This window comes from Zosterops lateralis (assembly GCF_965231275.1).
Source record: "Zosterops lateralis genome assembly, chromosome: 13".
Lineage (NCBI taxonomy): Eukaryota > Metazoa > Chordata > Aves > Passeriformes > Zosteropidae > Zosterops > Zosterops lateralis.
The window spans coordinates 524,193-551,879 of record NC_139773.1 but is presented as its reverse complement, the minus strand read 5'-3'; the positions used below and the strand labels follow the sequence as shown (position 1 = coordinate 551,879).

The 27,687-nt window shown below is 41.9% G+C and overlaps 1 protein-coding gene across 2 annotated transcripts; it reads right to left on the bottom strand.

The window, feature by feature from the left end:
* Nucleotides 1-307: 307 nt before the first annotated feature.
* IREB2 (iron responsive element binding protein 2) lies at nucleotides 308-21,800 on the bottom strand. Of its 2 annotated transcripts, XM_083870780.1 has the most exons (22): nucleotides 21,708-21,800; nucleotides 21,018-21,107; nucleotides 17,776-17,941; nucleotides 16,469-16,606; nucleotides 14,197-14,418; nucleotides 12,548-12,617; nucleotides 11,337-11,520; nucleotides 10,633-10,772; nucleotides 10,080-10,251; nucleotides 8,907-9,004; nucleotides 8,349-8,465; nucleotides 7,060-7,219; nucleotides 6,114-6,249; nucleotides 5,463-5,547; nucleotides 4,698-4,854; nucleotides 4,292-4,416; nucleotides 3,255-3,359; nucleotides 2,834-2,976; nucleotides 2,233-2,380; nucleotides 2,021-2,143; nucleotides 1,329-1,514; nucleotides 308-718 (listed from the first exon to the last, which is right to left on the bottom strand). In XM_083870780.1, exons 1-22 carry the CDS (start codon nucleotides 21,724-21,726, stop codon nucleotides 608-610), a joined length of 2,895 nt encoding a protein of 964 aa, XP_083726906.1. In that variant the 5' UTR covers nucleotides 21,727-21,800; the 3' UTR covers nucleotides 308-607. The 2 variants fall into 2 exon arrangements, with proteins under 2 accessions (XP_083726906.1, XP_083726907.1); XM_083870781.1 differs by lacking the exons at nucleotides 21,018-21,107; nucleotides 21,708-21,800 and adding an exon at nucleotides 19,789-19,807.
* Between the last annotated feature and the right edge of the window lie 5,887 nt (nucleotides 21,801-27,687).

Here is a 27,687-nt window from a genome sequence, read left to right as displayed (position 1 = left end):
TAAATCTGGATCCAGATGAAATATAATCCCATAAAGGTAAGGAAGTAATCATCTGTGATACAGGATATACCACGGGCCTCATGTAGACTGCTTTTTGTTCAGCCCATAACCTGAAGAAATTGAAAACTTAGTATCTTTTTCAAGCCCTGGATGAGAAAAAAAATAAATCTGTTTAACCTTTAAGATTCCATGCCATCTGCTACTCTTATACCAACAAACAGCAGTACACAGATTTACAGGTGCAAAACCCGAGTTGAAACAACTGCAGAAAATCTTCTTACATAATAATAATCTTCAGCACAATCAGTTTCAATTTCGCATAGTTTATTTACAAAATGGTCTGATAAAACATTCCTTCCATACTTACAGCTCTCTTGTCACAATACACATGTTGATTTTAGCAATGTTTAATAGCACCATTAGAATATTATTTAAAATCAGAAAGGATCTCGTTGCAGTTACAATGATTCACAATCTTTTACATCCATGGACGAAGTAACTTTGAGCACACTAGGACTGTTTGCAGTTCCACAGTACAGATTCCTGGGTTCACACAAGGCATTTGCTGAGTTACAGTTATGCAGGGTACCCAGAGATTCAGTAGCTACTATAAGAATCTTCGAGCCACAAAGTTTAGGCTTCCACCATTCTTGTATAAAGTAATCTCCATATTGTTTTCAAACAAGGCAATCACGCTGAATACTTTTCCAGTGCTTGTCTTCAAAAGAAAAGCAAAAAAGAGAAACCAATTAAGCTTTGCTTTCACTTCCCTTTGCTTCTCAGTCAACATTCCAACCCCAAATTTTGTTGAACATAAGCGAATTCAGCCCTCTGATGTGCCTGTGCAGCCCCAAGCCTGCTGAGGCCAGATGGAAGGAAGGCTTGTTGTAGTGCAGTTTAGACGCAGCTGGAACATGCCGGGGCGTTTTGGTAACCAAAGAACACCACATCCCTAAGGTGGCACAAATTGTGTTATGGGCTTGTGTACAGAGTATGGAGAGCTGAAGCCTCTCTGAAAGCATCACACCTATGAGAGACAAACTCAATTCTACCCTAAGACTGAGCCCATAAGGGGCAAAATACCACCAGAATGATCAAGAATATCAGGCTGCATATGAAGTTGTGTACAAAGAACATGTTTATATGTACTCTGGGAAACTCCAACAGCCATGACAAGGCTGACCTTCAGACAGGTCTATAAGCTTACTTTCCAAGAGAATTAAGTTTTGTCTTTTCTTGCTTTGCTTCCTATCATCAGAATTAAGTTTTTTTCCTCTGCATCAGAACAGTCAAATTAAACATAAAAATTAAAAATATTGCAAAGATACCTTAATATCCAAAGTCATTCTGGGTGACAAGTCTGGAGGGAACAATATAGAAAATTGCTCTCTGCCAGTGAGTCCCAAAGTACTTGGATTTTCTCCAGGACGAAACTGAAGTGGAGCGATGCCAATTCCAATCAGCTGACTCCTATGAACCTTCTCATAGCTCTCAGCTAGGACAGCTTTAACACCCTGCAAAAATACAAGCAGAGTGAAACACAGAAGTAACCTTCAAACACAGATTATGTCTAACATCTCACAATTCAAACTCAAGAGCAGAGAGAGTGCTTTGCAGAGTCCTTTATAGTACCCTGGTAACATCTTTTACCTTCCCAGCTAGATGGAAGAAAACAAGGCAGAGAAGGCCCATGCAGTGTGAAATGGAGTTTGTTACAGACAATGACCATGCTGGAAGTTAACAGGGCATGAATCAAAGGGTGACTTAGAATATATTCTCAATATTAGTTGAAATTGGTCTCCAACAGTGAGATACTGAACACCCCATGGAGGACAGAGGTCAGCCTGATATGACTCGAAGTCTGGTATCCAAGACAGTAAATTACATAATGAGGAAATTCAGATCCATCCTGACTAGTGATTCTCTCCCATGAGGATTCTAACAAAGAAATTAGAGAATGTGTTTTTAGGTATTTCCAGAAAAAAACAACCACCCCTAAACTCAAACAAACTAGCAGTACCAGTAAAAAAGGTCCTTTTGCAGCCCAGTCTCTTGAGCTACCCAGTCCATACTTCTTTCCTGCTAGAATAATTACAGGAATGCCTTCCTTCTGGTACAGCTCCGCTGCTTCAAACACATCTAGCTGTGGAATGACAAAGTGACACATTTTGAATGAGTTCTAAACCTGCACTCCCCATTCCAGATTAGCTGTGCAAACAAATATATTCCTACCGTTTGTCCTGATGGGAAGTGAACTGTTTTAGGAGCTGGTTTTCCTATGAACTTATTCAGAAGCTTGATATTTGCAAAGGTACCTCTTGTCATCACAGCATCATTACCTCTTCGAGCCCCGTAAGAGTTGAATTCACGAGGTGTGAGTCTGGAAAAAAAGCAAATTGAAAGAAATCAGTTTAAAATTATCTGATTTAAAAGGAAATAATGATTTTTAAAAATAATTATTGCAACATATCTGAGTCTTCAGTGGAAGATGTAAAGAACTAGACCTCCAACAAATGGAAAATATTATAAGTCATGAGCAACATGTAAATCACTGCTAGGTTATTCATGAGAAAAGCTGCAATTTTAAATTAATTTTTTTCAATTTTGTTATGAAGTGGTGCAAGCAGTGTGGTACTTACAAAAGAATTATGGGGAGACTGCTCCAGGAAACAACCCAACTTACAATTACCAGCATATTTATTAACATTGATTAATTATTTTGCTTTTCCACGTGTAGTCTCCCCTTTCTGCAGACAGGCATTTCTAGAGGAAGGTGACAGTGCTGATCAATAATTCAGCATGTGCAGCAGTCCTGTGGCACAGCAGTGCTCACCCTTTACTGGTCAGGTACTTGGCAGCAGCACTGCTCCTTGCAATGCTCCCAGCAGGGGAAATGTGATCCGTGGTGACAGAGTCCCCCAGGAACAGCAAAACGTGGGCGTTTTCAATTGCTTGTGGTGGAACTGCTTCTTTGGCCTGACAGAGCAGGGCAGGTGGAACAGCAGCAGAAGGGAACAAAAGGAACATTAAACATTTTCTTCCAGGAACTAGAGACATAAAACATATCTGCAGTATAGGAAAGCCTCTGGATAGACAGGCCCCACCCATTCCAGAGATACAAATTGTATTTAAAAGACTGAGAAATATTAGTGATAATTAAATTTGTTAGTTCAACACTGAAGCTTTGCTGTAGTAGCTATTCCTTTACTTCAGTGCAATGCATATAATCTGGTGGATAGATCCATTGTACTTACGAGTTTATCAAAAAAGGAAGGACATCTAATATAAGTAGATTTTAAATCCCAGGGAAATAAAGTTGACTCTGGTGCTTCCAGTAAATTCCATCGTTTGTTTCCTTTCTACAAGAAATAAATTAATCAAAAAGAACAGAAGTTAGTTTATTATATTTTTACACTCAAAACCTAAAGACATTCTGGTGACTTTATTAATTACTATTATTTAGTAAATAATTTTATATTACATATTACAAGTTACATCACCTAGAAATTACTTTTAAATACATGTACCCATCTCAGTTAAGCCCTCCATTACCACAACAGAAATAAATGGCACACCCATCACATTCAACTACAAGATATTACAAAGGTACAATAAATTGCAACCTTTAAATTATGTAGAATAGACCACCCTTATGAAGCATTGATTTAGAAGAATTAAAGACTTTAGTCAAAATAGATAGTGCTGAGATAATGTAGCTAGGACTTCCCTTTTTGTTAACAGAAGCCAGACTGAAGGAACTGATAAATTATGGAAGGAACTGATAAATCATGGAAGCTGTCAAACTAGGCTTTTGCATCCTGAATAATCAATAGACCCCATGAATACAATACAATCATAAATCAAACAGTCCTGGAAAAAACAAGATTCAGCTGTCACTAGCACTAAAGGTTAAAAAGTCAAAGGGAGGAAGACCCATCTTACTTCATCATTTTGGGACCCCACCCTATAAAAAAGACCACCGACCCATTTTAAAGAACAAACTATGCATGCTTAATGGCTTTTTGGGCTAATTACCATATGAAGCGGGGAATGGGATGTACCAGAGTTATGAATATGCATTTCTGTTTTGGGTATTCAATACTCTTGTACATAAAAGACCCCATGATCATCTGTAAATTGCACATGTGTATTTGGGAGCGATCCCACACGCTGCCCAGTGTCATAATAAACATACACTTTCTAACTTTAAACTATTAGAGAGTCTTTGTCCATCATAGTTGGATATTGGTATTACATTAATATCATTAGTTTTTTAAAATAAATCCCTTACCTCCATCTTCTCCTTCAATTCCTTAAACATGGATGATATCACACACTCTTCCTCCACTGTGTGAAGTTCTTGTCGGGTAGGCCAAATATCTCGTAAGTAAATACTTTTGCCATTAGAGCCAGTGCCTGAGTAAGATTTTAAACACAACAGTAGTTTGGAAGAATAAAATATTAGACTTGAGATTTATATTAGAATATACATGTGTATATATTCAGGCCTGTAGAGATGGCATCAGATAGGCAAAGAATTTGATCAGTTAAGTGAATGCTTTGCTTTAGCCATGAGCAAACTAAATATGGTTGTACCTTTTCTTCAAGTATATTGGCTCTGGGTGCTGAAATCATGTGCAGAAATCTGTGCCCACGTGCACCAGCTGCAGAAACAGAAACTGTAGGAGAACACTCACCCAAAGGCTCAGTGTCGAAGTCTATCTGCACGGTGCCTGCGATGGCGTAGGCCACGACCAGCGGAGGGGACGCCAGGTAGTTGGCACGGACACAGTCACACAGGCAGCCCTCAAAGTTCTTTGTGCCAGACAATACCCCACAGGCAATGATATCGCCCTGAAAGGCAGACCCAGACACGTTGGTCCAGCAGTTTGGGGTACTTCAACAGCTTATGCTATTTCTGTTGACTAAGTCAGATGTGCTTTTAGCATTCCACTTCAAATATTTAATCTAAATATTTACTACAACTGAAAGGCATTTTGCTCTCTCTCACTACCCTTCTCATTTTCCCTTTGGAACCTCTGATGTGCTCTCCTGTCACTTCAGCCAACTCCTCTCCTATTTCTTTAATTTCTCTTCTGCTTTGGAAGAAAAGAAAGCTGTAGCTGCTTAGACACTGCTGGTTAAAACTATTCGAGCCCATAGCTCTTTAAAACCCTCCTCTTCACTTATGATACAAAACCTACCCATTGCATCCTCTGCAAAATTAGATCATATATATTTATCTTGTAATTTATAACTGTATTCTACAAATACTACTTATTACATTCATTTTACATAGGAATGAATTGGCATTGTCTCCCTCTAACAAGCAAATATGCCAACAACATCATGCTAAATCCAAACCAAAAATGAAGTGTACTTTGCATGGATAACTGTATTTCTTGATTGCTTAACTGGTGAGAAATACATTTCTGTGTTCAACAAGCCAGCCAGAGCTTTACCTGTTTGATTGCATTCCTGATGGCTTCTGGCAAAGGCGCTGTGTTCCCAACACAGGTGGAACACCCATAACCAACAACTTCAAACCTATATGGGAAAAACCAATCAAATCACACATGGTCACTTTGTTAACATAACTGCTTTTTAGTTTATTAACAATCCCCAAGAATTTTTTGTCCCTTGACAGTTAAGGCTTCTTAGAAAATGAATGGCAGACACTACATGTCACTGATGCAAACCACAGCTGGGCACTGTTACAGAATATTGAACATGTTGTGTTACTGCTACAGAACAACCAAAAACATACTAAACAACTCTTGACAGCAGCAATGATAAGAAAAGACTAATACAGACTGTCCTGACAAATTTGCATCCAGCCTTCACTTTTAAAATACACCATCAAGTACATCCTGTCCTGCAAGTCACTTAAATTGAAGTAATTTGTGATTGGAAAAACAGCTCTGTGTATTAGAGTTACATGTCATAAATTTTGAAGTGGGAATACAATGAACAGAATAATTTTAAGTCAGCAAGAAAGTAAAATGGTAAGTTAGGAATTAGCCAACCTTCAACCAACAGCAATCCTATTTATCTGACTGTATAACCCCACTATGTACTACCTGGCCAAACTCACCCCTGGAGCCAGGCCTTACCCAAGCTTGCTGAGGTATGGCAATACTCCACTGGAACTGAGGTAATGTGTAACCATGCCACTGCCAGGTGATAAACTTGTTCTGATGTAGGGCTTCACCATGAGGCCAGCCTCAACTGCTTTTCTGGCCAGGAGTCCTACCAAACAAAAGGAAAAAAGGAAACAGATTATTATTTGTATATCCCTTCACAGGACATCTCTATGCTTCTACTTTAGTTAAATCAAGGATTAAAAATTCCAGAGGATTAGACAACTTTCAGTTTATTAAACTATTCAAGCAATCACTGGCCTGAAAAAAGTTTCTTAATGCATAATAATACATGGTTTTATTCCCACTCCTGGAAGGTAGACACCCATTTTACTTTCTCTAAGACGAATCTCTTTGCCATGTTCTAGTTCCCAGTGCTAATCCCCAGACACAGGCCACACAGCCCTAAGGGGAAGCTCACCTTGGCCACAGAGGATCTTAAAAAGAGGAGAGCAATGTCTGACAGATGAGCTGTTCCAGCAAAACCATCTGCAGCTTGTGAAAGTGTGGCAGATACTCCATAAGCAGTGACAGAACAACTGCTCAGCAACACAGAGTTTCTGTCCTGGCTGTGGCATCACAGCTCATAATCCAGGACAGGCTGGAAGCTAAAAACTCACCTCCTGCATCAGCTGTGCCACTGTGTGCATCCACCTGACAGGAGCCCTGGAACTGCTTACCTGCTGTCAACTACCAAGTGCAAAGATTTTATAATTACTCTCCTTAATACTGCTTTATGGGACAAACTTAGATTGTGTTATAGAAAAGCAATGTTCCCTATATATTTCCCTCCAGAACCTACAAGCTAAGGCTACAAGTCTGCAGTTTCAAACCTGTGAAGAGTATCTACAAAAGCGAAGGTGAGGGCTGTGAAGCATGGGAGCACCATTAAGATGCTAAGCTGTCTGTCCCAACATACCTGCAGCAAGCATGACAGATGGATTGCAATTGTTTGTACAGCTGATGACTGCAGCAATGACAACACAGCCGTGGGACAGCTTGTATTCGTTTCCTTCATACTGAACAGGCACAACATCATTCTGCTTCTCAGCTGCAATCTGAAACCCTTTAACACCAGACTGGATGACAAAAATACATGTTAGCAGTTGTTACAGTACAGAACGGATGACATTACAGCAAGACCAAGTGAATAGTGGTTTTGAAATAATACTCAGGAGCCACTAGGAGCCCTTACACGATTTTAAAAGTAGCCCTCAGTTCATGTCTCTGTCTGTACGCTGGTGTCAGCCTTCTTGCTTCACAAATGCTTTCACTTTGCAACAGTTGTGAACCAACATCAGTCTACGTGTGGTTGTTCCACATCTCACTTCCTTCTATACATGGAAGAACAGCCCCTTAAGAATACATGTCTAATCTACATAATACTTCTTCCTGAATTAGAAGCATGTCCAAGATTTTAATTGTAAGAGGGTGGTAACTAAACTGGAGAAGGGCAATTAGGATCTTCCACACTCACCTAAGTGCTCTTCAGCGCTCAAATATCCTCCAGAGCTCCCTTTCAACCTTACCCTTTGCCTTCCACCATCAGCTATGATCTCCCTCCAGCACAATGGAACCACAGTACCATAGGCCTCATTATAAGCTGTTTCTAATACTGCTGCCAGTCTTGAACTTTATTGAGAAATGAAATTAAAATGAAGGTACATTCCTATATTACTAGCTGCAGTCTTCAGATACCCATGGATATCCATAACCAAAACCTGTACCTTCAGAGTAAAAACATTCACTCTGTGAAGATGAATTAGGCTGTAAGCAAAATTCATTTCCTAATGTAAGAACTCAGAACACTCAGCTACAAATCTTGGCAGTCTTTCTGCATCTCCTTTAAGGTTTGATGAGCTTTCCTAGGGTAAATTCTGTTTTGGAAGTTAAATAATACACAACTGTTAAAAAAAAAACACCTGAAAATGTGAAAATGTTTACTAAGCTCACACTATGGACTACCTAAAGTTCTTTCTCCCTAGCAATCTAAACTGTGAAATTAAGGACTTTGGGAAGCTCATGTTCCTGCCAAACACACTTATGATTTACTCTTGGGATGCCTGTCAGTCAAGAACAGAACACCCTGGACAAGCAGTTGTGTAGCAATAAGGAGGGCTCAGCAGGCATGCAAGAAATAGGTAACGTAACTTTTGTTCATGTGAATGGTAGGAAATACCTTTTGAAGTGAGCATCAGCAATACAAACCTTTTCATTCAAGCAGGCTTGGAAGTCACTTTTCATGTTATTAACAGCCACTCTGTCTTGGGATCTCTTGGGGCCACTGACATATGGAATTATAGAACTTAGACTAACTTGCACTACCTAAGAAACCAAGAAACAAAAAGTGCAGGCATTACCAACCCCAGCCCAGCAGTGCATGGAAGATATTCCTGAGACACCCAGGAACTCTCGTGCCAAATTTGAATGTTCTCAGACATTTAGAACTCTGGATTTCCTTTTCAACACCACTCACTATAAGAGTCTATTCCTCCTATTCCAAATGTTTCAACATTATCCCTAACTTTTCTACCATTCACAGTCCCTTGGGATGACTGGAATTCAGCATCTGTATTGATGTAATGTTACTGTGCTTCCCTTCTTATCCCCGTCCTCTCTATGTTTTATAAAACTCTGCTTTCTCAAAACTGTGAGTTAATAAAAACAACTTTGCTGAAAGCAATGAAAGTTACAGTGGGAGATGAGACTGTGAAATCGTAAGTAGTTGTTTATGAGAATCAAACAAACAATTCATTTCAAACATACCTGGGAATACTCAGGCTCTCTGGAAGAACTTTCATTTCTAAATAACTTCACAGCTTTAAGATATGCTTCTGTGACTTCAAGCTTGGCCTTATCAAAACCTAAGGAAGTTAATTTCAAACATGAGAAAAGTCACATTAAAGACGTAAATAAAAAAAATCACACAACTTTCAGACACTCAGTTTTAAGAGTAACACTCGAAGTACTTTCTTTTCAAGTACACCACGTCCATATCCCAATATCTATTTAGGAATGACATACAAATAAAAACATTATAAATTATGACATATTTTTATAAATTAGCTTGTCTTCTTATATCAAGGAACAAAAAGTATTCCAGCACTAACAGTGGTAACTCTAACTCAGTTGACAGTTGTGTCCCTGAAGTCCATTAGGCTTTTCTGTGTTAGGGCTTCCTTATTTAATACAGACCTGCGCTTAGCTGACAATAAGCAGTACTGCTGGCTACTCTTCCAAACCCGTTCACCTGCTCTGTACTGGTCAGACAAAAATGTTTGCTATTGAAAGCATTTAACTCTTATTTGAAAGTGACAGATTTCAGTGTTAGAAACTCTCACTCATGAATGAGTTTTGGCACTGGTCACCCTGTGGTTTTCTCTTTGCAGTAGCTTGATAAGGAATTCACATTCTCCTTGCTTAGCCTGAGACACCAATGAAATCATGCACTTCAAAGGGAAACAAACCACTAAGAAAAATCAGAGACATGTTCAGATTTGTTCCGTAGTTTCACTTGCTTCTAGTAATAATTTTAAATTTTGATTTTGCAGGGAATCTCCAGGTGGTTATCGGATTCATTTCAAATCAAGAAGACTTACATTCCATACATGTTTCAAAATGAGTGAAAATTTCCTTAGTATTTTTATAGGCTTACATACGCTTCCAAAAACCAGGAGTCTCGATGTTGAAAAACAGTATCATGTTCATAAATCAGGAGATAGACAAATGGACCTGACTGGACAGAAACCTCAAGCACAAGTCTAACTACATGTTAAATCCACATCAGAATTCTGCAGAAAAGCACCATATAAGAATTGAGGAGTTTTACGCAAAAACTCTATAGTTCTTACATTGGGTTTTTCTGAAGAGCAAAAAACGTATATGACCACAACTGAAAAGCACAATTACAATGAATCCTTGCTTTAGTTTAATATTTACCTGCATGCTTTAAGTGCTTCAATGTCACATTATCAACAGGAAAAAAACTTAGAATAGCACCATATTCAGGACACATATTTGCTATTGTGGTTCGGTCTGCTATGGACAGTTGGGAAACACCACTCCCAAAAAACTCAACAAATTTTCCAGCGACATCAGCTTGTCTAAGATGCTGTTGGAAAGAACACACAACACATGGTATATGAAGAGGTACAGTGCAAACTGTGTTTGTCACAATTCACAAGTCATGAGCATTTAAAACAGAAAGCTGAAACTCTAAGGTCTATGTTTGCAAAAGGAAAAAAAATATAATGAATCATTTTTAGTTAAAGAGGGTCTATAAACAAACCACTAAAGAGGGAAAAGAAAAAAACAACACCCACTATTTCAAAGGACTAGCAAATAAAAATGGTTAGAGATTATTTGTACCTTTCTGCATTACCATGATTAAAGGTATACAAATAACATTCCCTGGATTTAATTAATTTCTCACACACCACTGGTAGTACTTGCAACAATCTCTCTTGTGTTTGAAAAGATATTGAACCCTTACCTTTGTAATGCTGAGAACGATATCTATGGAGGTGGCAAAGGGGCTGACTGTGCCTGTCAGCTCACAGCCCACCACCTCAGGCAGGGTGAGCATGAGGGGCATTCCCAGCATCACCGCTTCTGTTTCAATGCCCCCGACGCCTGCAGGGAGAGAGGGACACAGCTTTTCACACCACCAACTAAACTCAATGTGTTCAAGTCCAAAAACATAATACATCCCTTTATGTTAAGCCTAAAGGCTCAAGACAATAAACACATTGCTGCTTTTCTCTCACAAATTAATAGCATCCCACCATTTCCAACAAGAACACAGCAAGAAATGTAGAAGTTCCATTAAGTATTTGCACATCAAAAATAAAATCAAGTAAGACTATTGCTCAAGTTAGACATCACAGTCAGCTAGAAAATATTTTATATCTAAAGCTCATCTTCTGTGAGAAAAGAAACCATCATGCAAATTTCTGCTGTACAAACAGCACTTATTTGAGTATCAGCTGGGTATTGGTTGTTTTCTCTTTAAATTACAGAGTGGTTTCTCAAGGGAAAGAAATTTTATTCAAGATTACTTGTAGACAAAAAAACATTCAGAACAATAATTCAAGACAGTCTGTTATGCTTGAGATACAAACATCGAGTGGGAAGAAATATTTTTTAGTGAAGCTTTAGTTGCCTTTCCAAAAGCAGTGAAGTTCTGAGCATACTTACCCCAGCCCAAGATACCCAAGCCATTTACCATGGTTGTGTGTGAGTCTGTGCCAACCACGCTATCAGGATGCAGGAAATTTTTCATGTCAAAAACCACTCGGGACAAATATTCCAAGTTCACTTGGTGTGCCATTCCAGTCTCGGGTGGAATTATGGAAATATTCTCAAAAACTTTTGAACTCCACTGTAATTTTTCCAAAAGAAGAATAAAAGAGTTGCATTTTTTTCAAAGCTATATTCAATTCTTCAAACATAACTAAAAAGATGAAATGAAGACACAATTAAAGAGTCCTTGCTATTTACCCAAGTGGCTTTTGGCCCTTTGTGAAACAGAGGTGTGTGATCTTCTTGGATACATTCTTAATCATCAACAAAAGCTTTCACTCAATTCCTCTGAAGGCTGAATCCGTAATTCATGCCTACCTTTCAAAAGCAGGGCTTTAGAAATCTCTTACCTTCCAGTTCACACAACTGATTACAAGCCTGGTATTCAGACAACAGAACCCAAGCACTTTGTATCTATAGCAGAATTTATGTTTATAGCATAACTGAATTTAGGTTTGACACTCCAGGATGAAAGCACTTGCAAACTCAGGATTATACATTTAATAGAGCTGACATGGGAACTGGTAACAAGATTTAGCCTGGCCATTTCCTTTTTTAATAATGTAAAAGCTAATTTGCAACTTTCAGACAGAAACCTCTAGTCCACATCCATGAAAAGAGCTTTAGATCATTGCAGTGAATTCCTAAGCCATGTCAAAATAGAGGATAAGGATCAAATAGGAATGTTGTAGAGCCCTGCCCAGCAGCAGAGAAGCTGATGTTCACCACAGGACTTCTGCTGCCCTTTTTGAGAGCAGCCATGTCTGAACACTGGTCTCCACTCAACACTTCCAACTTCAGGAACTTTTGTTAACATAGTTATGGATAAATGACCCTTTCAGCCAGAAATCCACTGTGACCTAAGGCACTGAGCTCATGAAAGGCATTAAAAACACTAATGCTTCATAAATCCCCACTGACAAGAACCAAATCAGAGTAAGTTTTTCAAGTTAGAAAGCCCATTTTCTGTTCTTGTTTAAACTCAGATTTGAAAACCTGACACTTCCAAATTATTACATTTAATTTATCATCTAAACCTGAATACTGGTAGGCAAATGACTCTTTAAAAAGCCCAAACCACAAAGCCTGCAGGTATACAGACATACCTTAAAAAATTGAAGCCTCTCTCTATTTCTGCCAAATTCCATCTCTTGATTTTTCAATACTGTCTCAGGTCTAGGAAGAAAACAAGTTTGCAAGTACTGTCACAATTTATTTCAAATCACAGAAGAACAAGTTGTAGTTTTAGTTTGATGAAAGACTTATTTAAGCCTGCAGGACTCTTTGAAGAGGTTTATTAGAAGATAATTGCTTCCCTGCAGCAAGCTTTCTCTTAACAGTGAAAAACAGATGATTTCATACGTGCTGTGTCTGAGAACCTGTTTATTTGAGGTATTCTAGGTTTCCCTGAAGTGTGTCACCTTAAAAATACTATAGGAGACCTATTCCAAGCATGTGCTACAATAAACAGAAGCTTTTTTACCCCCTATCAGTTGACTCAACAGGCTGCATATCTCCAAACTCCATACATTGAAGAACCAAGATGTTTGCTAGTTCAATTGTAACTATCCTCCATTTTTGTATTTCCATCCAAGCTGCAAGTTTTTCTTCACAAGTACTCAGCAGTACAGTCTCATAAAATTAACTATCTTTTCTTAATATGTTATTTATTAAGATACTGATACTTGTTGTAATGGAGTAAACTATAATTTAACAGGAATAACCTCTGCTTTGAGCAGCTGAACAAGGAAGGGAACACACTTGCTTTGTACCAGGAAGAAAGTCCTCAATTTTTAGAAGTGTATTTTACAGTCATGATCCTTCTCCTCTGCAGCAGGTCAGCAGCTCTCCTGCTTCCCCCAAGCCCTGAGGGACAGTCAGAGTTCATACTGCAGCTTCATAAATACCACTGCTGGTGTGCTGCCAGAACACCAGTATTGCTGAAAACATCACTCCTCCTGCATTCCTACTGGGCAGGAATATTTCCACATCCATAATCCTACCACAGCACTCCACACAATATCACTGTGGGATACAGATGCGATCAGCTCTTTAATTGTACACCTGTCCAGCACAGGCAGATAGGGATCTCAACAGTCCATCAGACAAAGAGGCAGCAGCTGAAGGAGGAGGAGGATTATGCATAATTGGCATAGATGGAACAGTGCACAACGACCTGTTAATAACACAGAAATCTGGGAGAGGCACAGACATGAGGCACCCCTGGGCTACTAAACAGGCAGGATATTTACTGAATTTCAACTCAGTGACAGATGGACTGTGAGATGCTGTACAGGCTGGGGGATGATGTATAAGCTAGTTCTTAGTTCTTTAAGAACCAGAGACTTCTGAAAAGTTATTACAAAAATCTGCAAGTTACTTTTAGAAATAGATTAATGCTTCACTGAGTTATTCACTCAGGCTCACTTTGCAACAGAGAATTACTCCTATGCTTAGTTGTTGTTGTAAAGAAACGAGAGAAGTGCTAATACTTAACTTAAAAGTCACAGCCATGAGCCAATAAGTGGCCATCTGCAGTGTGTTGAGTAAAGCTCTTCTTGTAAAAAGAAAAATTTATTGTAGACTTAATTCTTATCTCCTACAACCAACCTACTTTTAGATACTGAAACTTTTCTATGGCATGGGTGAAAACTACAGAAGGATGTTTAAAAAAAAATCCCATTTTCCTGAGCTGTCACAGGCAGTACCACACAACACGAAGGTACAACACAATTTGGCAAAGGAGCTTTCATACTCAGGCACGGGCTGCAGGTGGAAGGGGCAGAGGATTGGGGTGTTCTCAATCTGCGCAGAGAAGGGTCCCAAGGTGCGGCCAGCTTCCCCTGCGCCGCATGAGCCCCGGCAGCCGCTGTGGCCCCGGCACGGGTGCGGCTTCCGCAGCGGCGGCTTCAGCGGGGACAGCCGGGCCGGTGGCTTCTGCTCGCCCCCGCCAGGGTTGGGAGCATTCTGGATTGCACTGCAACATCAAACACAGCATTCATTGAGACATTGGCAATGTGCTTCTTTGTGCACACACCCTGCCCCCCTCACCTGGTGTTTTTTGCAACCCCTTCAACAGATTATAAAATAGTATCTGAAAAAATAGAGTTATTTTATTTACAATCCTATTGCAAAGTAAACTACTGCTGGATAAGGTTAGTTAAGTAATGTAGTGTGGTAAGAAGTGAACAGAACTGGATTGTCTCAAAGATTAAAACCAAACAATTCCTTCCATTTGTTCACAGCAGACCAGAAATCTTTATAAACAGCATTGCAAAGGCTGAACTCAGAGTTTTAAACTTGGAAGGTGTGGGTAAATTCTCATCCAAATGGTAGACTGAACTTGTTTCTTTTTGAAAGACAGCGCTGCACATGTTCTGTTAAAACCACAGAGGAATGATTACAGGCAAAGCTTTCTCAAGGAAATAAACATAACCTGATCATAATTAGGCTCTTTATACAAATTCTCGAAGCCGCAGAAAAATTGTATACATTATTCAGGCCAGTCAGAAGTCAGAGAGAAAAGCCAGGGTTTTTTTTTTAAATAAAGTCCATATAGCACGCTACCCTCTATTTATGCAACATTCAGTCTCTGCAGGAGAGCAAAGAAAACTTATTGTGAAAAACGAATGACTTTCACCTCTCTCCATAATTATTAAAGCACAAAAGTGCAATTAAAGCCACTGCTTTCTTCTGCCTTATTAACACAGCCAGATCCTTAGTTATCTAAGTGCAGGGTATATTGCCCGGCCTCAGAGGATACCTTGTCCAAATCCCACCACAGCCCACCAGGCTGTGACCCACAGATGGGAGCTCTATAAAAGCAGCACAAACCACCCTCAGCAAAGGGTTTCTTATCACAGGCCAGCAGCTGCTGAGCCCCCACAGCTTTCCAAAGGGACACTCCAGAGGCCGGATTTATCATTACAAAGCAGCATGTGGAGATCTTTTGCCAACACTTGGTCTGCCAGATAATTTTAGGCTGGCCTAATTGCAAAGGAATCAGCTGTCCCTCCAGACACAGGCATGGACAGAGCACAGAACTGACACAACACATGCAGCACAACAGATCATCTGCAGCCTCTTGCTCTTCTAACACTCAGCAAACTGAAATCCTGGGAGTATTTGGAAGGTTGACAGAAATGACTCATACATCCATGTCCTTTGACCACAGGCTTTTTCCCCATGAACTTTTAAAATTTCCAAAGAGCAGTTTATGCAATTCTGCATGGGTTTTGGAAGGCTTCACAATCAAGAGGCAGGGGAGAAGGTGAAGGGAAGCTGCATTATTTAGTATTTACTTCAGCAAACACTAAACAAAAGCTTCAAGTTTTTCCTCTTGTGCAGTATTTATGTTTCTAGCAAAGGCAGCCCCAGGCTGTATTCATCACATCACTGCCTGTCAGACAAGGAAAACCATGCTGGTAGCTTTCCAGTCTCTTACTTTTCCAGACTTCTCCAAGAACACTTCTCTCTCTGAAAATATCCACAGCCTCATTTATGTGATGTTAAATCAAAGCCCGTACAAAAACCCAGACCAGTCACAAGCCATGGGCTGCAATGACAGTCTTTCCAAATGCCCAGCAGAATTGCAGGCCCCTTCTCTGGAGCTGTGACAAGGCAGCCACATTTGGAAATGAAGCTCTGTTTAACTTCAACAATAAAATCAGAGCAAAGCAAAATATCCAATGCTCTCTGCCTCATTCTCTTGAGACATGTTATTTTCTAGAAACCATGCCAGACCCCGTTATTTCAGCAAAATCTTGCCCAGAATTAGGATTATCAGTCAACTTCACCCATAAGGCCCCACAAACATTCCTTCTCCCCCTCAAGTGCGCTTGTCCATTTTTTTCCAGCCTTTTTTCAGATACCAACAGGTCTTGTTTCAGGGATCCACACATGGCAAATGCTTTGATGGGATAGTAGCAAGACCTGAATGAATCCACACTTCAGTGTAATAAGACCTGAACAAATCCACACTTCAGCGTCAGACAAAAATCTATGGCTTGTAAAAAAAGGTACATTACCATTTGCTGAAATCAATCTGCAAAGAATGGTCAACAGTGAGATCAGTTGGGCAGGCAGGATTGACTTTCACCGGATCTCCTCCAGCATTTCTCACAGCTTCCCTCATGGCAGCAAAATCCACCATTGCTGGAATTCCACTGACAGACAAAAAAAAAAAAAAAACAAAACAGTAAAGCATCATGAGACATTAACTCACTGAAATGCACAAACTTCTTTTTAATTTTATTTAAGTCTAGATCAAGTCTAGAAGTAGTTATATCCCATTTCAGATAATACACCTGTTATTCTCTAAATTTAAAGGACTTGAACCATTTTTAAAGTCACTGGAGTTGGTACACTCTTCTCAACAAGCAACAGCATGTCTGAAGGCAATGTACCAAACAAGAACATGGGACCATCTCAAAGATAACCACACTTCTCATGTGTCTTGCTTTGCTCCTCAAGTGTGATGGCACTTCAGCACAGAAAGGATCTTTAGATACTCCCTGCCTTTATGACCTTGCCATGCAAGCAAAGCTCATGCTATACATTTAAAACCTCAAGGTATATCATTTGTCTAACAGAACCATTTTTGAACCTCATAGCATTTCACAATATTCATATTGCTGTACAAAACAGACAGAGGCAATGTTTACAGAACACAGTACTATGTAAATTTATTGGCTTTGCCTGCTAAGCAAATGTTACCTCATTTTTATTATCTTCATAATTCCTTTTTTAAATTATCTCACTTCTTAATAAATATACAGAGTCAGCAAGACAGCTTAAATTGATTATTTGCAAATTGCTGAAGGACTGCCCTTTTAGCTATGCCATAGTCAAATCAAAAAAAAAGTTAATATCCTAAGAGGCTGCTTTTTCAATACATATATTATTCATGGATTCAACTGGATTACTCACTGTGGAGTAAGCAATATTTAATCTTCAATTATCTCAAGGAAGAACTGTCAGTGCCAGTGTGAACTGTCAACCATCTGGCTACAGCCAAAACATCACCACTTCCAATTGTACTCTGGCTCTTATCCTGTAAAGTGTTCCTTGCAGGCCAGCAGTTTCAGCCTTGCCAATCTGCCCCAAAGCCAGAGTACGCTACAGAACAACTGCTACCCTTGCATCATATGGAATTATCATGAGGAATCTACTGCACAGCAGAGGCAGTGCACAAGTTTTCACCTGGGTATCAGGAGGGGAGGTGTGATTTATTCTCATGCCAAAGAATTGAACACAATCTCAGTGAACTGGCACAGGTTCTTTTGGGGGTTTTGTGCACACACACACACACACACACACACACACACACACTCACGTGAAGTCTTGAAGAACAACTCTGGCAGGACAGAAGGGCACTTCAACACGGCTCTGTTTTGTTTTCCAGTCCAAGATGTTCATAGCATCTGTTTCTTTCACTAAGAAGCCATCGCAGTTACGGACACTGGACTCAAACAACACTCGGATGGAGTAAGGCAGAGTATCTGGGGTGAGGCAAGGGACAGACACCATGAGTGCAGCACTTGCAGCTTACACAGTTTTTTAAAATTACAATCTCACATTTCTAAGGAATTCCACTTTTCTAGGGTCTAGAAAGATGAGAGCTTCAGGAGCCTGCTTCTCCAGTTGCCTTTGGGTTTGATCTTCCCTACACCATATGGAACAGAGAGTTGCACAATGTACACATTAATGTGTTGTTATCATATGGGACTTGAATAGGAGAGCCCAATGGCTTGACCACACTGCTCAGACAGTGACATTTAATTAAGTACCTCATGCTGGCAGGGGAGAGATGCAAGGAATATAGACCTGGGATTATTGATCAGAACAGGTCAAAAGCAACAACTAATGGCATACTGAAAACCATTTTAACTGTAAATTTTGCCATTCCATTACTCAGGATACTAAGCCAAAGCGACCAATGCCAGAATATTATTTTCAATAAACAGAGATACAAAGACCAGAAACTGTTCTCTCATGCACTCATTTTAAAATTAACACATTTCATAAACTATAAAGAAGAACGTTTTATTCAATATAACTTGAGTTAGCTTGCTACTGATATGAATCAAGCTACTGACAAGCAGCAGCTTACTTCACAGAAAAAAAAGGGAAATGGAAATGAGAATGAAGTAAGAGGGAAGAGAAAAAAACCCCAATGTCACTATTGACTGCAAACAAAACAAAGTAACCACTAAAGAAAAAAAATCAAGATTGATTGACATTTCTCCCCCAAATCCCACTATTTTCAGCATCATTCATATAGGTAAACAGCTTTGTAAGAACAGTGAGAAATTCTACAAAAAACTAGCTGGAGGAAGGTGAAACTATTAACTTCAGGCTTTAATTAAAAAAACAACCCAAACAAACAAAAAACGTTTCGTGGTCTCAACCTAATCCAATGGTTTGTTCATAAACTATTAATTATAGAAGTTGCTGACTCTGTTCTCAGTATGTCTTTCTGAGAAAATATCCCTGTTGTCTAGTTAGTCACTATTTTGAGTTTAAGATTTGAGTAAATTTGAGTATAAAAATGTCATCCAAAAGATCTCATGAACCCTCATGCCAGCACTCACTTGACTTAAAAGCCAGGTCCCCAGAGAAGAACGTTTGCTCTCTTGTGGGTTACAAATCTCACTGCCCCAGGAGCTGCTCAGTGTCAGCTCTGGAGAAGCAGCTTCTTCTCTCCATGAGGCACCAGCAGCTCCTATCTGCAACACTGTGTGCAGTTTAGGCCTTCCAGTGTACAGGACAGCTCCAGAAATAAGATCACATCTGGCACAGGGCCCTCTAGGAGACTCTGGGACTGCTGTGCCTGACACAGAGGAGCTGCAGGGAGAGCTGGGCCAGGCTGCAGTGCCCAGCACCTCCCAGGGACAGCAGCCCAGGGGAGGCCTGACTTGGCAGAAGTGCCATGAAAGCACAGGAGAAGACCCAGTGTGCAGGAAGGGACACTGGGACTGGGCACAAGGAAAAAGCAGCTCACAGGGGCGTGGTTAAGCACAGGATCATGTGAGGGAGTGGAACTTCTGTCCTCCCAGACTGGCAGCTTAACCATGAAAGATTCCCCACACATCAGCTCCAGCCTCAGCAAGAGCCTGGCCTAGATATAGACCTGTCCTCTCTGCCCTAAATCCTTTTGAGCTCTTCTCATTTTCCCTATAATTCTTAAAACACTAGAAAACTGGCAACTAAATCAATTAACATTTACATTAGTAATCTGATTAATATCAACTGGCAATTAATGTCAAATTACAGCCAGAAGCCCCAAGGCAGAGGGCAAACAGGTAAAACTCAAACTGTGTCTAGATGTTATTTAGTATTTTGCTACCTTGAAGTTAACATGAGGTTTCCAGCTTCTGCACAGAAGTTTCTGTTGGAAGACAAAGACCCTATTAGTGCAGTCTGTTTAGACTCCTGAGAATATCTTCAGGAATACCCATTGCTGCTGCAAGCTTTATGGCACATTTTAGCAGAAAGCTGTGTATTGCTGTTTTATTTCCACTCTTGTCATGAGGCTTTTCACAAAACTGCTGTGGAACTGTCTGGTTTTGTTACTAACACAGCACTGCTTCTCCCTGGATCAAGACACCAGCAGAAGCACTGTTTCTTCCATGTGTGCTTATCTGAAAGATTGACTTTGTTACTACAAGCAGGGGAAATTTGCAAGAGCACACAGCTATTGCATGAAATTCCAGCAGACACTCTGCCCTCCTCTCTCTTCTGTTTAAAAAGCATGGATTTAATAACTGTGGTCAAATATGGGTTTCAAATAAAATATCCACCTTTTTTTAAATTCAAGAAGCATATTACAAATTATGTGAATACAGAAGCATTCAGACCTCACAAAACTAAAAAACAGCCCAAATACCTTCACTAAGTAGCCCATGTAAGTATTTCAGTGAAACATGAAGACAAAGGGAAAGAATAACGCTAGTATGCTTTAACTACCTGCAAGACTAAAGCCTGTTCCAGCTAGCATTGAGCAAAGCTCCCCCGGCCCCACATGGATTTCCCTCCCACCACACGTGCAACATTGTGAAAAGCACTTGGACACAGAGACCCAATGAAGGTCTTGTTGGCACAGACAACCATTGCATACTAATGACAAGCTGAGATGAAGTAACAGCATGAGCACCACAAAACCTCACCCTGCACCAGGAGCCATGTTCTTGCAAACAGTCACCCCCTATGGGAGGCTGCTGGGGAATAGAACGAGGTGTTCTAGTTCCTGGAACACCACGAATCTGTACAAAACTACAGTAAAAGCTGTATTTATTTTTGAAGCATTAAATAGTAGTCCTTTGCCACTTCATTTTTTTTTTTCAAAAGTGTAATTCTTCTGATTTGGAATACTGTTGAAAACTGCAGAAACACTTGCACTTTCTCCCTTACGAAAAAACCCTACAAGTATTACCCCTGCCAACTCCACAAAGCACTGAGAAATCAGGATATGATCAGCTTCCAAACACCACCACTAGGAATTCCCAACTGCATCTCCCGACACCGCAGGGCACCAGGGGTGCGGTTTGCCCCCATAACCCCCAGAGAGCCTCGTACCATACTTGGCGCCTCCGAGGTTCGACACATTGTAAAACTTTTTCTCCGGATGGCCTTCCAAAGCTTCAATGGCGGGCTGGTAAGGGCTTCCTGCGGGACGAAACAAACAAAGTCACAGCCAAAAAACAACGCGTCGTTTCAGCACTGACTGAAGACTCAAAATAAGAGATTTTCTGATTCTGCCAGAAATAACGTTTCTCTAGACTGTAAGTAGATGCAATATGGAAAAGTTTCTAAGTGGATTGAGACACCTCGGATGCAGATGTGTGACTAAGTTGAAATTTAAAAGCATCACTAATAGTAGGTACATGCAGGTCAATGCAGGTCGCCAGCACAACCTGAACACACCTGACCTTTGTTGTCTCAGTTAGCCATCTACACACAGGATAAGACATCTCACCAGCGCAGATAAGAGACATGGGTTTTAATACAGCAGAAGCGCAAAGCATTGACTGCCAAACCAACGTCAAGGGAACAAGACACAAAAATAAACCTCGTAGCAGCCATTAGATGCTCGGAATAAATAACCCCACGGAGGGAGCAGAGAGCGGGGCGGGGACGGGGCCACTCTCCCTCCGGAGGGATCTCCGCGGCCTGGGACAGCGCCGTTCGGCGGTGCAGAGGCCGAGGCGATGTCCCAGGCTGCAGTGTCCTGGCGGGCGGGGCGGCCCCGTCCCCGCAGTGACCGACCTGTCCTGGGAGGGTCCATTGCCGGCGACCATGTCAGCGTGAGGGAGCGGCCTGAGGGGCGCCGGCGGGCCGGCAGCTCTCGCGATACTGCGCCCCGCGCCCCGCCCCCGCGCCCGGCACTGCTCTCGCGAGACTGCACCCCGCGCCCCGCCCCACGGTCGCAGGCCGCACCGCTCTCGCGAGACTGTGCACCGTACCCGGGAGGAAAGGGCACGAGGTCGCGCGAAGCTTCGCGGAGAGGGCGGAAGTAGCCAGGACAGGGCAGCCCTGGTCTCGCGATAGCAATGACGGGCGCGCGGGCGGAGCTGCCTGTCAGAACGCGCCGGGGGCGTGGCCATGCTGGGGGTGGGCCCATGCGGGGGGCGTGTCATGATGGGGGCGGGGGCATGCTGAGGGCGGGGCCATGCTGGGGGCGGGGCCGCACTGCAGTGGAGCCGCGGGCCCGCGCCGTGGCGCCGCCTGGTGGCGTGGGGCGGTCCCAGGCGCGGGCGGGGCGGTGACCCCGGTGCCGGGCCTGACCCGGGCGCGGCCCCGCAGCGCAGCGTGCGATGCTGAGGGGTGAAATGGGCCCTAAAGATCATACTGCTCCCATTTCAGGCTCCATCCGACCTGTTGTTGAACACTTCCAAGGGACCGAGCATACACAGCCTCTCTGGACAGCCTGTTCCAGTGCCTCACCGCCCTCACAGTAAAGAAGTCTTCCTAATATCTCATCTAAATTTCCCCCGTTCAATTTGTACCCATTCCCCCTTGTCTTGTCACCATAGATCCTGCCCACCTTCCCTGTAGGACCCTTCCTGGTACTGAACGCGTCGTGAGCTCTTCACACAACCTTCTCTTTCTCTGGCTGAGCGGCCACGACTCTCCCGGCCTGTCCTCACAGGGGAGGTGCTCCAGCCCCCGTGGCCTCCTCAGGAGCTGCTCCGACAGTTCCAGCGCCGTCCGCAGGCGGGCCTTAAGGACAGCCGGTGCTGTGGGCAGCCCCACCGAGCCTGCTAGCACACAGGCACAGCAGCGGAGCCCGGAACAGCGCAGTTCATGGTGATCCCGCCTCCCGTTGGCAGAGTGGCCCTTAAGGAAATAAATATGTACTAGCAAACCTGTCCCAGGGCAGGCCATTAGAAGTCTCCATGAGCTCTGTCCTAGTGCAGGGCATGAACATTACCACAGCCCACACTGAGAGCAGAAAGGCATGCGCTCAGTGTTTTGCCCTCCAGCTGGCCCTGACCTGGCTCTTCTTAGTCTCTACTGTTAGATTTCTTCAGAAGGCTTTTTCCTTTTCATATCTTTCTTCTTTCCTTCCTCCTAAATAAGAGGAAGGAAATAAAATCTTTTCTTGCTGGATGGTGGAATTTTGTTTTTGTCTTTGTCTTTAGTGCAACAGTAGCAGTACATGAGGCCACACTTAGTGTCAAGCAATAGTCGTTTCTCAAGGCTGTAAGACATATATAATACCTGAGGTTTAGACACTAATGCAGCCATAACTCACCACCAGGCTCAGGCAGAAAAGATTACCAAAAAGATGTCTTCATCTCAGCCTCTAATCAATCCATTTTCCTTTCTGCCTGCATCTCTTTTGACCTAAACTGTCAGTGCCTTCCTGAACAGTGTCGGAGGGACTTGAGATACTGATTGCAATAGTTATGCTCAAGACTGCATGAGCAACCCTAATTCTGGCCTCTTTTTTCCTGTTCCAGGTTGCAGTGATTTCTGGCTTATCTCTGACAGACTGCAGGAAGAGGGAGTGAAATGGGTGGAAAGATGGTGGAAAATGTGGCCAAGATGTGTCTAGAGGGGCTCTCTAAATTCAGCTGTGTAAAGCACATTCAGGATGCCCAAAGCTGTCTGTCTTTGAAGAGGTCACTCGTGTGATATCTCAGGTGTAACATTTACTCTTTACTGCTGGCTCAGTGCAGTCCTTTCCCATGGCAGAGCCCAGTCCCTCACCCCATCACACATGGCTGCCTCTCATGCCGGCCACACACGAGCTCTGGGGAGTGTCCAGAGTCAGATGTAGTCACAGGCAAATGAAGTGTTGCCAAACAAATGCTGGAGGTCTGTCTCTTGACAAGTTCGTATAAGAAGCGCCTCCAGGGATGTGCTGCACCATCACTTACCAGTTGTTTTCCTTTGCCAAAGACACTCCAGCCTCGCAGGGCTCAGGTCTCAGGATACCAGTGAATAAATGGCTGTTGGTTATCTCCCTCTCTTGGCTGAAGGCCAGCTTCGGTGTGTCAGGTACATCCAGGGAAAGGAAATTTAGGCAGCAGGGAGTATTTCTGGCTCACGCGTGAAATTCTTAACCCCAAATGTTAAGAGGTTTGTGCCCTTCCTACATACCAGACAGATTCCTGGAAAGCAAATTGCATATATATTTGGTTTTAACATAATGTTTGGCTTTCAATTTATACTGAAAATTTTCTTTCTTTTTGCTTATTACCACCTGAGCTACTGCACTGTTCTGCTTACTATTTTTATGTGATTCTTTTAGAATTAAGTCCCTTAAGGAAATGTGTAACTATCTAGGAAGAAAGATGGTTTTGCAGTTTCCAGAATGTATTTTCCATTTCCCAGCTGGCATCCAACATCCTGAAATAAGTCAAATTCAAGGGAGAGCTTATCCAGAAGAAAGAGAGGATGGATATTGCTGGTTTGTAATTAGAGCTGACAGAAGCAAGCTAAGCAGAGTCTTAGTGGAGAGAGAATATGACTAGAGGGAATTAGGTTGTGCTACTTGTGTGAAAGGCAGTCACTCCATAGAGAGAATTTCAATATTGCTGTTCACCATATTTCAGCCTTCAAACAGAGAAAGCAGTTTTTCTGTGGAAAAAGCTGAGCTAAATATTGCTCTCAGGTATGTGTTCCACGGCACTGTCACACAGAAGAGACCACAGCAAGCCAGAGAGAACCCAGTGCAGTGCAAGACACTTTTCTAGTTGTGCCCTTCTTTTGTCTTCCTAAATTTTCCCTATAAAGACAGACGAAAGGCAATAGCAGTGACAACCAGACAGCACCCACAACATCCATTCCTCTGCAGGAGAAGCGGGTTGATCCAGGAGTTTGAAGGACAGCCCTTTGAATCAAATTGGTTCAAATCCTGGCTCCCATATGACTGCTGTACTTGAAGCTCAGATATGCTAACTCTTATACTGTTCTCGTAAGGCAATGAGCGATCTTTAGAGGAAGGGAGTAAAACTGTTCATAACTACCTATAGATGGAAAAAACACAGCAACCTGGTTTTATTCCAACTGAACGAATACATGAGATTTAGAAAGAAAATTTGAAAAACCTCCTTAGAATATTTACTTAAGAAATTTAGGTCAGTCCAATCATTGAGTCTAAAATTCACAAGTGAATGTACAGAGAAGGTAAGACACATAGTAATCTATGCATAGTCAAAGTTGGGGCTAATTGGAGCAGTCAATTAAAAAGATCATGAAGATTTTTTGACATTGTCACATTTCAGTAACAAACTGGAAAAAGGGTTTGTAAAATTCAGATTGGACAATTTGTAAGAAGAAAATCAAGTGGTCACATTCTCCTATGTCTTGTGCCACAGCAGCAAAGCCACAGGAATTAGGCAAGTTGTAAACTGAGAACATGGCAGACTAGATACTTCAGTAGGAATGTGACAGAATATTTAGTTTTGACACCATGTGGTCTGAGATACAATCTTTACTTCTGTAAATTAATTTTTTTTGTAATACAGTATCCCCAGTGCTACCATGTCATCTTCAAGAATATGAATGTAAGCTTTGCTTTTTATTGTATATTGCTTATAATCCGTATACAAAATCCCTTATGTCAAAGTAAGCAGATTCATTACTGCCAGAGGAAAAAAGCATTTCTTCCTGATACACGGATAAGGCAATGAGTCAGTGCTGTGTGGACCCATGTCGTGAAAGATACTGAAAGTCAAGTTCCTTACCCATGCTAAGGCTCCACTAAGAGCCTTAAATAACACTCTCTAGATTTCTTATACCTGGAATATTTGTTACCTCAGACTGGTTTTATTAATTGATTCACTGCTGGCAATTCAAGTTGCTGTCAATTTTTCCTCTAAAATGCTGGCACTCAGGAAATAAAAAAATCAGTTTCAATCTCTTCTTACAAGAGCTGCCATTTAAACAGAAATACACAACTCTAACACCCCTCTAAAAGTTCCTTGCTAGCATTCAGCAGACTCTTAGTAAATCAAATGATAATGTTGTCTTGTAAATATTGAGAGATAGCACATGAACTGTTCAAAGGTTCAGGTTGGGTATATGAAGAGGCTCAAGTATCATGGAAGCTGCTTTTCAAAACTTACTTCTTCGGCTCAGTACATTTTTATTCTCCAGGTGAAAGGAAGGTGTTCAAGATGATTTTTGCTTGTGAGATAAGTGCTTGTGTCCTGGATCATGCAGAAACTGTATTTGGGAGAACAGCCTTGCTATGAAGAGTTTATTAGCACCAAAAGCAAAATTCAGTAAACATGCTTGCTTCCAATTACATAATCTAATAGAGGAATAGGATGTGAACTTTTGCTAATCTGAAACCAGGCACCTCTTTTCAGGTTGCAGCACTGTTGGGCCTCCTGTATCATTAGGGAGCTTAAAAAATTGCCTTTTCGTGTTACTCAACAGAGTCTAAGTGAGTGCAAAGTCTTTTCCCAGAGATGTCAGGAAGAAGAAGGACTCTTTTGTGCTGATGGTAGACTAACTGAGTTGTGAGCCTGAGGTCTTCATTTCAGGAAGTGCAACAAGTGACTGGAGAACCTCAAGCTACACTGCCCAGCTCTTAGAGCAGTCTGTGAAGTATCAGGCTTAACAGCCCTAGAGACCACATCTGGTTTGGTTCAGGCTGTGGTTGTTACTGACATGCTTGTTTTAAATGGATGGCATCTGTTGCCTTCTTTCCTCAACGCTGCTGGAAAGGGAGAGGGGAGGCATAGTTCAGCTTTCTTACCTCAGGATTTTTTGCAAGCTCAGGCACTTCTGGCCTCTAGGAACAAGTGTTTTCCTTCTCAGGAAGGTAGTGCTCACCTGCCATCTGCTCATACGTGCTCTGCAGAGCCAAATTGCTTTCTTTCCTTACTCACTGCAGGAGAAAGCTTCATTTGGCAAGTCCTGCTATGGGCATTTCTCACACCTGCAGGGAAGAAGGTGACAGGGGTGGAATGCTGGGCACCATTGTTGGGTGCATCCCAGCTGCAGAGAGCCCAGAGCTCCATCCCCTCAGAGAGTGATGGCAACGGGGAACACACTGCATGCATCCACAAGAAAGAAATTTGGGGGATTTAGTGACAATTGGCAAGAACAATCATTAAGTAACACCCTTCAGCACTAGATACTGCAATTCCCTAGTGCATAAGGGAAGTATGGATGGTGTTAAAACTCCTTTTAAATGCTGATTGCTATTAACTGCTTCTGATATGATGACAGCTCATCCACACCTGACAGTCCTCAGTCATCCAGGGAAACCTCCACAGCAGGACAAGCCACATCCTGTGTTTGTTTTCTGGAGACTTGGGATGTGGCTCCTAGTAAGTTGTGCTTTGAGCTCAGTCATTGTGACCCAAAGGACAGAGAGGTGGTGGAGTTGTACTCAGGACTTCTTAATATATTGCACTGTTTGAGGCTTTTAGCAAGATAACTCCCAACTCCTGAAGCTAATGACGGCTTAAAACCCTTTCTTCCTACAAACTGTCAATGGTGTGAGCTAGGAAGATTGTATCCTCTGTCTGAAAAAATTGTCCTCAAGTCAGTGCTGGGTAAGAGTCTCACAGACCTGTGTATGGGCTTACTGGGAGAGAAATCTGCTGTGGGAGCAGACAACTCCAGTCTTTCTGCCTAAATACTGTCAAACACCATTTACACGAGGTAGGAAGCCCCTAGCTCTACAAAGAGAGACCTTCAATTTACAACCTAAAATAGGAGAGTTGCCTGAGCAAACCAATCTCTCCCACCCCTGGACCCTGGCTGAGAGAGGTGGTTTTCC

Coding starts and splice junctions, on each gene's coding strand:
- IREB2 (XM_083870780.1), bottom strand. Junction 10,773..11,336: donor CTTGGGTATCTTGGGCTGGG/GTAAGTATGCTC, acceptor CTCTCCCTGCAG/GCGTCGGGGGCATTGAAACA. Junction 8,466..8,906: donor GAGAGCCTGAGTATTCCCAG/GTATGTTTGAAA, acceptor TTGGTTTCTTAG/GTAGTGCAAGTTAGTCTAAG.